At 32.4% G+C, this 13,912-nt stretch overlaps 1 protein-coding gene across 1 annotated transcript; it reads left to right on the forward strand.

Annotated features, from left to right (window-relative positions):
* Positions 1-4,793: 4,793 nt before the first annotated feature.
* LOC135130587 (uncharacterized) lies at positions 4,794-11,525 on the forward strand. The gene is made up of 3 exons (XM_064057991.1): positions 4,794-4,841; positions 4,900-5,205; positions 11,421-11,525. The coding sequence occupies exons 1-3, from the start codon at positions 4,794-4,796 to the stop codon at positions 11,523-11,525; spliced, it is 459 nt and encodes a 152-aa protein (XP_063914061.1).
* The last annotated feature ends 2,387 nt before the right edge of the window (positions 11,526-13,912 follow it).

Genomic DNA, 13,912 nt, shown 5'->3' on the forward strand with positions numbered 1-13,912 from the left:
TAAATTTTCTTGATTTTAAACAATGCAACAGCATAGCCAACATCAATGGTAGATACTTAGAGTTAGTGCTCTCATACATAGTGTTATATCGATAAGTCGGAAGATGATCTACTACCTGAAGATACACACCACCCCTCACTGGTTATTTCTTTGGAATATCATCAACCAAAAGTAAAGGTTATAAGTAATTGTAAATCTTCACAGAAACGCTGGAATTTTCGTAAAGCTGACTTTCCAAATTTATATTGTCATTTAGATGAGATAAGTTGGTCTTTCTTGGAGAACGTTAAAGATGTTAATAATGCTTGCTACCTCTTTTAAAACAAACTTAATAGCATATTGGATCTTTATGTACAAAATCTCATCATTATTGTAATAATTCATTTAAACAAAAAACAACTAAATCTTAAGCATTTTAAAACTATTCGTAACGAGCTTAAACATGACATCAAAATCGGGTATCAGTTGTATACTCAAAATCTGGAAGCCACTATTAATACCGATCCAAGGAAATTCTGGGCGCATATTAGTCGTCTGAAAGTGCGTTCTGGTATACCTTCTGAAATGATTTATTTGGATAATATTTTGCGTAATCCCAAAGATATTGTAAATGCCTTTATGGAACACTTTCACTCCAGTTATTCGGATTATAGTCCAAATTCTATTGATGAGTTTCTTGATGAGTCCAGCAATAATTCCATTAATTTTATTTCCGTTACGGAATCCAACGTCTTTGAAATCTTGATGACTATCAAACCTAATATGACTAGTGGCCATGATAATATACCAGTTTTTTTCTTACATGACTGTGTCTCAGTGTTTTCTTATTCTTTATCAGTTATATTTAATATATTTTTGAAACCTGCATCGTTCCCAGACGTCTGGAAATAATCTGTGATCTCACCAATTTTTAAGAAAGGGGAGAGGCATTTAATAGAGAATTACCCACCCATCTCATTGATTTGCAATTTTTCAAAGATTTTTGAGATGATTCTTCATAAATTTCTCTCATTTAATGTGCACAATTGGTTAACGGAATCCCAACATGGATTCATAAATGGTCGTTCTACTGCAACGAATTTGAGTTGTTTCACCCAATTCGTAGCCAATAGTTTTGATGCTAAACAGCAGGTAGACGTGATATATTTTGATTTTTCCAGGGCGTTTCACAAACTCAACCACAGAATTCTACTGATAAAATTACGCAACTTTGGCTTCTCCGATTGTTTGCTGAAATTAATGGAATCTTACCTAACTGGTAGATATCAATGCCTGAAGTACCTTCAACATCATTCCGAAAAAATTTTGGTCCCGTCCGGCGTCCCACAGGGCTCTGTTCTAGGTCCGCTGCTTTTCAATGTCTACAGCAACGATGTTATTAAAACCATTAGTTCTCAGGTTTTAATTTATGCAGACGACCTAAAAATATTTCGTCATATTATTATTAATGTTGAAGACTGTCAAATTCTACAGGAAGATATTCACACTTTTGAAAACTGGAGTAAATCTAACATGTTACCTATAAATTTTCACAAATGCTACATTGTGTCTCAAGCAAATAAAAGTTGTAAGCTTAGTTTCAATTACACTATTAACTTAAATATTTTATCAAGAGTGGATTCCTTCAGAGATCTTGGAACAACGTTTGAATCTAAACTCACGTTTTTTCTACATATTAGTAATATAACTGCTGAAGTGTTTAAATCCCTTGGGTTTATCATCAGATCGTCCAGTTCTTTCAATCACATCACTACTTTTAATACGTTATATTGTGCTTTCGTAAGATTTTGAATACGCCAGTATTGTATGGGCTCCTTCAGCTCAATTTTACATTCAATCTATAGAAAAAATCCAGAGGCGTTTTCTCAAGTTTTTAACAATCAAAATAGACGCTCCTCCTAGAGGCCTACCCCAATCTGACCTTTTATCAGATTTGGATATAACGACTTAAATACTAGACGTATCAAAGCTTCTCTATATTTCCTTAAAAAACTAATACATCATGGCATCGATTGTCCACAGCTTTTGGAACAGCTTCACTTTTGGGTACCCAGGCCATCATCGCGCCTTCAACGACTTTTCTATGTACCGACGCCAAGGATTAACATTCAGAAATACTTACCATTCATGAAATGTGCTCTAACTATAACTGCCATCAAAACATGTTAGAATTATTTAAGTAAAAATTCCTGGTCGTCTTTAATTATTAATCTCTAATTACCCGTCGACTTTGCATCTCACCTTGTATAGGGACAACAGTAATTTATATCTATATACGAAAAGAACGGGTCCCTAAACCGTTCTCTGGGGGACACCACCGGTTTTGTGGAAAACCGTGAGAAATCCAACTCCACTCCAGGGACTGACAGAGTGGAATAATGGAAGATTGATGTGATGCAATAAAATCAAAGAAATTAGCAGCTCATGCACTACGTTACGCTATTTAATGTGAAATATATATTCTCGAGTTTTTATTATCTCAAACATGTTAAACGCTTTTTTTTATTCTGTATTGTTTCTTGGTAAAGATAATTATAACTGTTCAACTATTTCTACTAACGATAAAACAACTATACGGAAGATAAATTTTGACCACAATACCTAAACTATATATAACTTAACAAATAGTGTTTATTTCAATCAAGTTAACACTGTGTACACTTACTCGTTATGAAGTGGCTTCCGTTCGTGATTCTTCTTTTTGCCACCTCTGCCTTGGTAAGGTTTCTTCTTCAACATAGTTTCGTTTCAAAATTTATAAAAACTTTCAGGCAGACAATGTTGATGAAGTGGAAAGACTCAAGTCAGCCATTAAGGAATGCCGAGACGAAGTTGGGGTGAATGATAAAAACGTTAAAAAAGACTCAGCTAATATGGAATTTGGAAAATGCGTTCTCAAGCATATCGAAGATTAGATTTAATGTGATGATGTAAAGATTATTTTCTTTTGATGTCTGAAAATAATGATAAAAAAATGTTTGCAAAACTGTTAAAGTATTATTTATTTAAGTAAATTAGATGATAAGTTCTATTAGGACGTTTTGATGTCACTTGTTACAATTTTCGTACAAGTAGACATCATCAAAATTAAAGAATACTAAAGAATGTACGATCTTTTCGTATCTAAGAACAAGAGAAGTGCAACGTTGTCTTATACTAATATCTAAATCTTCTGGATTATTTTCTATTGTTTCTCAATAACAATAATTTTAACTAGTTAACTATTAAAACAACACCAAATATACGGAAAATAAAATTGACCTCAATAGCTAAAAAATGTATCTTAATAAACAGCTTTCCTTCCACTCAACTGAATACTGTACAAAATGTTTGGGGGTTCATATTGATAGTACTCTGTCCTGGCACCACCAAATTGATGATCTGTGCAAGAAATTATGTAAAAACGTCTATTTGCTACGTAATCTAGGACTATCTATCATAGCTTATTGAACTGCTTCTGGCTTTAAAGAGTATTATTATTTTTCTGATGTGTAGCAAAGATTATAATAAAAAATTAAGGGAGGCGATTAAATTATTATTTAGGTAAATTAGATAACACAATTTTAGTTTCAACATAATGTATTAGGTGTACACTGATTTATGTGCTTCAGCATCATTGGAATGATAAAATTCATCTCAACTTAGTTTTCAAGTTTGAAAGTTTAAAACACTTTCGAAGTTTTGAGTCATCAATATAAAAATATCAACCCTTTTGTAATTAAAATTAACTATTTTTGTTGGTGTGTCATGTGAAACAGATAACCTTCTTTCATAGTTTGGGAATTAAAATTTGTAGAAATGTGAAAAACTGTTAATTTGTTAATTTGTTTTGTTGTTAATTTAAATTTTAATACGACTCATTTAAGAATGCGGTGTTGCACACAATATTTAACATGGAAATAAACAGATCGTTTAAATTTAGGAGCTATTCTTTTGACTTTTATAACGACGGTGTGTTATGTTTGTATGATACTTTCGAATAATGGGTGAAATTAAGTGAAACCACAAAACCGAAGCAAATACTGGAAATTATTATCTGATATGGAATATTGCTGGAATATTTATGACACGAAAATAAAAAGCATATAAAGGCAAATATAATGCAAACTTTTCCTTTTGTAATGGCAGTTACATTAACGTGAAATTGTACATTTTTATGTTGCTTTTATTATAGTGTAAACTTTGCTTTTAAATTTAAAATTCCTATATAAAATTTGCCGTTCATCAAGATCCTTGGACATGTCCTAAATATTTACGAATTATCCATGACATGACTCCTGTAACGCTCTCTTAGATTGAATTGCTTATAATAAATCATTTCAAAGTTTCAAAATTATAATTATTTTTGCATATTTTTGTAAAGCAACTGAACAAGATAACAAAACACCCAGACAAATATCACAGTGAAATTTTTTATTTATTTTTTTTGTACAGGGTGCCGCATCCAAGTCTGGACATAGTGAATTAACATGGCAAATTGGTTTTTATTTTATAATATCTCCCCAGATCACTTTAAAGCTATTATTGAGTGAAACCCGTTTCAAGACCTACTAAAAAAATTTCAGGTTTAAGTAAATCTATTAAAAGTGAAATATGTATTTGTCCGTGAGTTTTTTAAAAATACACATTTTTTTATTTTCTATTGTTACTGGATTAAATACTTGATTACACATTTCAATTAACACTAAAACAAGTATACGGAAGATAAAGTTTGAACTTAACAGCTTAAATATATAGCTTAAGACACAGCTTTCCTTCGATTTAAGTCAGTCTCGTGCACACCCATTGACGCCATGATGAGACTACCATTCTTGATTCTCCTTTTTAGAACTTGTACCTTGGTAAGATTTTTTTCTCAAAACAGTTTCATTTTGCAATATTAAAAAAAAAACACCTCAGGCTGTGTTGGATGAATCATTGAGCGAAATCGAGCCGAGCATATTGAGCTGCAGAAGTGAACATGACCTGACTGATGAAGAAATACAGCGCGACCGAGCTGCTGGAAACTTTGTTAATAATCCTAAATACAAAGAATATATTCTCTGTATTTTAAAAAAAGAGGGACTGATTAAAGAGTCAGGCGGGCTCGAGACCGAAGTCATTACAAGTAGATTTCAAGCGGTTGGAATGACTGACGACCAATGGGCGCTAATTTTCAACTGCAGCGCCAATCAGGCTACACCGGAAGACACTGCGATGGAATTTGTAAAATGCATTAATATTCATGTAGGAATCTTTTCCGGTCAAGCTTAAGTAATGTCAGCTTCAGTGATTTAAAAATTATTGTTATGTTTCTGATGTTTAAAAGAAATGACAATGACAATAAAAATCAATGATTTTAACATCAGTTTTTTATATTGTGTTATGTTTAAAATTTTATATAAGTATGGACATATGTTCCTGTTGTACGGTTCTTTAAAGACTCTATTCTAGGATTATTTTTAACTATGTGTTTCTAAGATGTAACACACAAGTTATTTTAATGCTTTTTGTGAAAAATGTAAGCACTTCAAAACTTGTTTATATCTGTAACTATGATACAATTTGGAGTCATTTGACACATTTTTTTTATGCTTATTTGCTTTTTTTTCAATTTTATGCATATTAAAACTTATATGCTTATTTAATGCTTTTTTCGACGAATATGAGTTTTAATGCATATTTTGTTCAAATCCCGGCCTTGTCGGAATGACAAATACTTGTTAGTTAGCCGTATCGTATCGTATGCATTTTACCTGGACTTGACCATTGAAGTACACTTACTCAAGACCCTTTCTGTGAATAGGTTGCAGTCGTTTGGGTAATAAAATTTTATTATAGGATTGGAAAAATACTCCATAGATTTTATGACTTTAAATCCTTACTTCCGTTGACAATGAATTAAAGCTTTTAACCAGATGTTCTTTTTCGGCATTTTGCGGCAAGACCGTTGAAGATTTTCTAGGAAAAAGGATTATTGTACTCAACTACCTACCTTAAAATTTTTCTAATGGAAACTTTTAAGTAAATGAACCGTTTATTTCACAACCATCAGTCTATCGCATCTGTCGTAGTACAGTGTTATAGGTGGTTCTCCCTTGTTACATGTTGAGTTATTTTTGGTAATATTACTAATATTTTAAAAGAATGCCGAAAGTAAAATCGACGCCTGATGAGTGGATAAGGGATTTTCCAGAACTAAAATTAGAAAACAACAAAATCTATTTTTCTTTGTTATTCCTGTATATGTACGTTGTTTTACATTCAAAGTGATAAAAAATATAACGTGACGCAACATGTCAGAACGACTCTTCATGTAGAAAGGAAGAAAATGTTTGAAGTTTCTAAAATTAAACAGCAGACCATACATGAATCTGTTGCATCTACTTCCACAAAAGATGAGCAGTTTCAGTTTAATTTCGATTTATGTAAAATGATGATCCAGTCCAATGTACCTTTAAAAAAATTGGAGAAAGGCCCTCTTCAAGAATTCCTTGAAAAACACTGCAATCGACATATTCCGGTTGAAAGTACTCTCCGAAAAAACTATGTAGGCCCAGTGTTTCAGCAAGTTTACAACGAAATTAAACATCGCATTGGAGATAATTATTTATGGTTCGCTCTCGATGAAACAACCGATAGTTGTGGAAGATACGTGGCAAGTTTAATTGTTGGAATCTTAAATGAAAATTTCCCTAGTCGAGAGTATGTAGTAAGTTTGAAAATGTTAGATAAAACAAATGGCAATACGATTACCAGATTTGTAAATGATAGTCTTACGTCACTATTATTGCCAAATACCGTACCGGCGAATAAAATTTTATTGATGATCTCGGATACAGGTCGTTATATGTTGAAAGCAGGGAATAATCTAAAAATATTGTACCCCAATTTAATTCACTCTACTTGCATTGCCCACGGTTTAAACAGAGTGGCTGAAAGAATACGTTTGCAGTTTCCTACTGTTGATAAATTAGTGGCAAATGATAAAAGGATTTTTGTTAAAGCACCACTAAGAGTGCAACATTTTAAGGAAAAATTTCCAAACATACCATTGCTCCCAGAGTCGATTATAACGAGGCGGGGAACATGGTTACAGGCCACATTTTATTATGACAAATGAATCAAAGAATTTGAGGAAGTAGTTACGGAGTTTAGTGAAGATTCTTCTCAACCGATTAAAGATTGCATAAATATTTTGGAAAACAAAGATTTGCGACAAGATCTAGCTTTTCTAAGAAGCAATTATCAATTCGTATTTGAGGTAATAGAAAAGTTAGAAAAACCCAACATGTTGTTGGTAGATGCCATGAACTTAGTGAAAGAATTTAAACAACAAGCAAACGCAGTAAGGGGTGATATTGGTACTAGAGTATCTCAAAACCTTGACGAAGTGTTAAATAAAAATGCAGGTTTCGGTGTTCTTTCCGACGTTGCTCGTGTTTAACAAGGTCAGAAGGTGGAAAATTTGGAGTTAGATTCAACATTAGTTGCAAAATTCAAATTTGCGCCAACAACGAGTGTGGATGTTGAACGCACATTCTCCAATTTTAAACACATTTTAAATGATCGGCGAAAAAATTTTACAGTGGACAACTTGGAACATATTACAATCATAAATTGTTTTAAAGAAAACTGAAATACGTGTGTAAAATATAAAGTCTAGGATTATTGTAATAATATTTTATCCAAAGTTCTAAGAAGTGTTCTTTGATTTGTAATATGATTATGTTTTTAATGCTTTTTTGCTTAAAATAAAACTTTTTATTGAAAATGTTGTGCTTATTTAAGCGCTTATTCTTAATTTTTTGTGCTTATGAATCCGCTCTCTAAAGATCACAATGGAGTACTCATGCTATGCAACTAACACGTAATGTTGACTACATTTACTAGAAATCTCACTATTATGTCGCAGCGATATAGTTGGCAGATAAGCCTTGTAACATCACAATGGAGTACTGCGGTTATGTAACCAATAAATATATAGTAATATTAACTCTAGTTACTAGATATCTGAATAATATATATATACATGCTTCGGAATGTTTTATTTGTATTAGTTAATTATGTAAAGTGCTTTTCAGTTCGTTTTATAAAATGGCATGTCAAATTGAAAATTAACGTTTCTGACAAGGCAACACAAAAAACATTTAAAAACATACATACCGAGTATTATATAGGTATATTTTATATTTATTATTTATGTTTGTGTTGCAAGTAAATAGTATATTCATAAACAAAAGATGCTAAGTCTTAAAAAAGAAATTTCTTCTTTGTGTTAAATCTTGCACAAGTGAAATGACGCCAATAGTGAGTTGCTCTTTTTTTTTTTTTCATATTATATCTCCATCTAATTATATTTATTTATAATTTTATTTTTATACGTCCATAACGACCTGCGCTTTATAAAACAGAACAAGAGACTTAATGCATATAGTTTATGATCAGAATTAAAAAATGTCCCATCTAACAGGTAACATGAACTAAGACTACTAATGAGACATTATTTTTTAACCTCTGCCTATGCGTCACTGCCAAAAAGGAACAGCTATACATATACAGAATTTTGAAATGAGCTCGAAAAATAAAATCATATATTTCATCATTTTATTAATTCTAATGCAAAATATGATGATCGATAACAAAAGCAACACGAAGAAAAACATCGAAATTAAAAAACGAATATATTTCAAGGTCAGCGATATCGTAATTTCTTCCCTTTGATCGTAAGGACAATAAATAATAATTTGAATACGGAACAATAATTGATCATCGAGTTTTGTGTATTGGCTTTCGTACTCAGTTATAGGTATATCTATTTAACATTAAATTTTCAAAAGTTTAGATTTTTCCAATGTAATCTTAGGCTCTAAAATAAACTAGTAATGTATAATGTATACTTAATTATAATTGAGTATTTTCGTGGTTGATCTTTAAATTATTAATTTCTCAAAAAATTCACTTCATTTCATATCCAACTAACTGAAAACTGATAATAAAGCAGCAGATATGACAAAATAGTGTAATTTTTTTTTAATGTCGGTAAGAGAGTGTAATGTATAATGCATCGGGTATGTTTCTGTTTTTGTCTTCGTTCGACACCACTGTATTTACAGTATTTACGCAGGTATACGTTTCCGCCCCTAAAATCCCACGTACATAAATAAATACAGTGTCTGGAATAAAGACAGAAACAAACACATATCAGATGTGGCGATTCACATATAGTTTTACAACACCTTATCAAAATTTAAAAAAACCACTATGGTATTATTTGAAACTTATTGTTAAAGATTATATGGTCAATTAGATGTGGGTCGTCGTATTCCTTAAAAAGTAGCCTTCGTCAGTGAGTTCGTAATGCTTAATTATTAATTATATTCAGAGCGAAATATACAACGGCTTTATTATAAATACACCAAAGACAAGTTTTTTCATTCTAATAATTTCTAATAATTATTTCTGTAAGGTTGTTCACTCTTGAAGTGTTATTTTGTAAGTACCTGCTTGGCAAATTATAAATAGAACATCTGGGGTAATATAGGGAAGACCCAACGACACAAACAAAGTCATAAAAATTCTTTGTCCATTGTCCCTGAAACTGGACAAGGTTTTGAAGAATCCATTCGTCGAAATTTGATTTTACAAAAGACGTTTATAAAGCGATGATGCGTACCAAAAAAATTAGAGAGTGGTTGATTTTTAATTTTATTAAATTTATTTCATCTAATGAAAAACTAACGCTCAAATTCTGCATTTACTATCCACCAGATATTTAGGGGATGCAGTCGGACGATCCCTTTTTTCAGTATTTATGTTTATTGCACCTCACACTCACAGTGAAGCTTTCGAATTCCATTTGGCCATTTGGTTCACAACCACCGAACCTTTCTCGTGGATCCCTAACTCACTTCATTTTTAATGCAGTTTTGTGAACATTTCTGCCATTCAGTGTGGATTGCATTTACACTAGGTAAGTTAATATAATTCTAATGAAGTAATCATTTTAATTTTTACGTGCTTCTGTTGTTTTTAATAACTGTACGTAAACAACAAAAACAGTTTTTTCAGATAAGCTGGAAATATCACCATTAATCACTGAAGATACTCCCGCTGATTTTGAAGAACTTACGGTGATTATTTTTGAAAGTGAGGCGCTTTACCATAAAATGTTGCAAATGTATGTTACTGCAATTTTTAATGAACTAGGTGCTAACGAACATAATATTACTTTAGACTTGAAACAAATACAAAAAATATGTGCGAAACAAAAGAAATTCTAAAGGAAACGAGTGAACAAATCTCCAACATGAAAACGTCATCAAATCTGACAAATCAAAAAGAAAACAGTAATAGAAGATATGCCGCCAAGACCACAGCTAAACAAATTTTGAGGAATTAGAAGATTATCTTTACCTACTACAACAAGCAGGTTTTTTTGTAAGTTAAAAAAATACAATAAATTTATATGGACTTACATAACATAATATTGGATATTATATACAGGTAGATGCCTGTAATACTACAACACTTTTTAGGAACCTACTAAACATGACACATTTCGCTTAACACGTTATATACATAGTGGGTTGCAGAAAATAGTTTATTTTGGTGCATTTTTGAGCGATGTAGCAAACCGTTGGTACGAAAACTATGTTGAAAACAATATCTCAAGTACCTGGAAAGATATTGTATAGGATTTAAAGTAGAATGTCCATTAAAATCGAATAGAGATGCCGAATTTGAATTTACAAATAGAAAACAATTTCGAGAATATTTTTACAAACTGAAGTTGTTAGCATACGACGTCGATTCACTCATGGATGACAGTCAGTTTATTAAGTATTGTGAGAGGGGTTTACACCCAAAATTCTATACAAACTATCAGTTTCAAAACATGATTGCACCACTATATATGTACGATCTTACAACTATTATTGACAAACTAAAAAAAACTGATAAAAATACATCATCATCGATAAACGAATTACCACCAAAGACACCGTTTTCACCAAACGATCATGTTAATACACGTTCTCTCCCATTTACACCTCCCTATCCTAATTTCCGACCTCGACACCCATTTGCACTTTGCTGAAGTGTTGCTGAAAGACTCTAAATCTATTAAAAGTGAAATATTTGTCCCCGAATTTTTCCACAATTTTTTATATTCTATTGTTTCTGTATAACTACCAGTGGCGGCTGGTCGGGGTGGGCAAGGTGGGCAATGCCCAACCTAATTTTTTAGAGGTTTTAAAATTAGTAAAATATAAATTTCTCAAATTTTATAAATAATAAAGCCGATAATAAATCCTTGCAATTATGTTCATTAAACTTTCTTACGTACCACGTGCTCATTATACTCCTAATTTTCGGATAAAATTGATCTAAGGGCTTGCCCGAGACGCCTGAATTAATCTGCACGTGCGTTCCGTACCCAGATTAGTCTGAAAAACAGAGAAGACTACATCGTCGCAGGTCCTGTTGCACTGGCGGGCGTGGAGTGGGGTCGGACCACGAGTCCCCAAGCTCGGGCTAGCCCGTAACTCAAATATAAAGCATACACATACATACTACATATTGGATTGGAGCTTCGCTCAGAAGTATAATTATTGCAATAATGAGAATTGAAAAATGGCATTGAAAATTATAGGTACATAATTTCGTTCAAATAATCAGTAATGTAATCTTTTTAATAAATTCAATTTGTTTTATTTAATGTAAATGATACGGACAAAACACAAGCTAATAAGACTATTTTCATTACGGCTAGTCGTCATAGTGAAAAATTTATCCGCATCTAAGCTGAAAAAAAAAACATTTTAGTCTTATTTTATCTGGTATTACGAATATCGTAACATCGTATTCGGTAATGCACAGCCACCGCTTGTAAGGTTGACGGGTTGACGGTACGGGCTGGGCTAGCCCAATCGGATAGTTTCGTAGTTGTCTCGTGCTCTCGTGTCACATCGTGATCCGTTAAAAAGTGCAAAATTGTTTTTTAGTGTTTTGAGGATCTGAGGGGTTATGGTGAGTTAATTTAATTGTTTTGGAATTACTCAATTAGTCAATAAGTGCTTAGTGCAATAATCATAACGTCAAAGCCATGACAAATGATTACAATTTGACAAGTTATAACACGAGGTATAATCCTGTCATCCCCTTCAGCATTGGGTAAAACCAGAAAACTCGTAGGTATTATCATTCGGGAGGTGATCAACAATAATGACGATATCGTAAATTTTTTACTGGAGACTAAATTTATTAGCAGACTAAATATATGTATATATAATAATAAAAATTTAATAATAAAAAATAAAGGCAGCAGAGGTAACAGAGGGTTTAATAATAATTGATATGATAAGTATAATTCGCCCACGGCAAGCGAAAAGTGAAACAAACTTTACTACTGAAGACTGAAGTTGTCTTTTATTTTCTGAGACTAAGCAAAGTCCTTGGACTGGTGGGCACGACGACTTAAACACCTATTCGAATCATTGCAAAAACATGGACTCAGAACAGCATACTCATGAGTCTTTAAAATTTAAATTGTTTGGGAAAAATAATAGTCAAAGTTCAATAGACTCAGCCCATGTTCAAAGTAACTATCTATTTTAAAATATAATGAACTGGTTAAAGAAAATAGAGAAATGATAACGAAGCTGACTGATATGATCATTTATTTAGCAACCCAAGAACAAGCACTCCGTAATCACAATGAATCAAGAGATTCTTTAAATCAGGGAAATTTTAGGCTGTAAGAACCTCGTCATAGAAAACATACTTACTTTTGATTAGGTACCTAGCTATACTTGCCCAACCTACCAAAAATCTCACCAGCCGCCACTGATAACTACTTGATTACACAATTCCATTAACACTAAAAGAAGTATACGGAAGATAAAGTTTGACCTTAATAGCTCAAATATATAGCTCAGAAACAGCTTTTCTTCGATTCAAGTACCGTGCACACGCATTGACGCCATGATGAGACTACCAATCGTCATTCTACTTTTTGCAACATGTACCTTGGTAAGAGTTCTTTCTCAACACAGTTCCATTTTGCAATATTTATAAAAAAACCTCAGGCTGAGTTCGATGAAGAAACATTAGGCCATCTCGGGGCAACCATTTCGAGCTGCGAAAGTGAACATGACCTGACTGATGAAGAACTAGAGCGCGACCGAGTTCATGAAAACATTGACAATAATCCTAAATATAAAGAATATTTTCTCTGCGTTTTCAAAAAAGAGGGACTGATTAAAGAGTCAGGCGAGCTCGACACCGAAGTCATTAGAAGTAAATTTGAAGCGACTGGAGTGACTGACGACCAAAGTACGCAAATTTTCGAGTGCAGCGGCGGTAAGCCTACACCGGGAGAGACTGCGATTCAGTTTGTAAAATGCATTTATGAGCATGTAAAATTAGATTTCGGGGATGATTAAGTAATGTCAGCTTAAGTGATTTAAAGATTATTGTTATTTTGCTGATGTTTAAAAAAAAAGACAATGACAATAAAAAGCAATGATTTTAACATCAGTTTTTTATTTTGTGCTATTGGTACTTTAAAGTGCATCATATTTGTTTCTCCAGACTGATTTTCAATGGTAGGCAAAAGAAGTTTTGTTTCTTAAGTGTTATTGGCAACAAGGTAAGTCAGTATTGACATATTACAACTATATATTATAAAATTAGATATAGGTATTAAAGGGGCAATGTTATGCGAGATTTTACACACAAATTGGCTGGGTTTTTCCATCTCTAGTTAACTTACGGTTTAACCTAACTCACAGTTAACTAGGCCTGCAGTGTTTTTCCATTTCCGTTAACTAACGGTTTAAAGTTAACTTCTAATTTCATTTAACCAGAACTCAAAGTATCAGTTAACTAGTAGTTTCATATTTTGACGTTTGATTTTATAAAACTGTCATCA

Source organism: Zophobas morio, unplaced genomic scaffold (genome assembly GCF_036711695.1).
Source record: "Zophobas morio isolate AGI-343-1 ecotype UQ-CSIRO unplaced genomic scaffold, CSIRO_AGI_Zmor_V1 ptg000017l, whole genome shotgun sequence".
NCBI classification, from domain to species: Eukaryota; Metazoa; Arthropoda; class Insecta; order Coleoptera; family Tenebrionidae; genus Zophobas; species Zophobas morio.

Coding starts and splice junctions, on each gene's coding strand:
- LOC135130587 (XM_064057991.1), top strand. CDS start 4,794: ATGATGAGACTACCATTCTTGATTCTCCTTTTTAGAACTTGTACCTTG. Junction 4,842..4,899: donor TTTTTAGAACTTGTACCTTG/GTAAGATTTTTT, acceptor AAAACACCTCAG/GCTGTGTTGGATGAATCATT. Junction 5,206..11,420: donor AAGACACTGCGATGGAATTT/GTAAAATGCATT, acceptor TTCCGTACCCAG/ATTAGTCTGAAAAACAGAGA.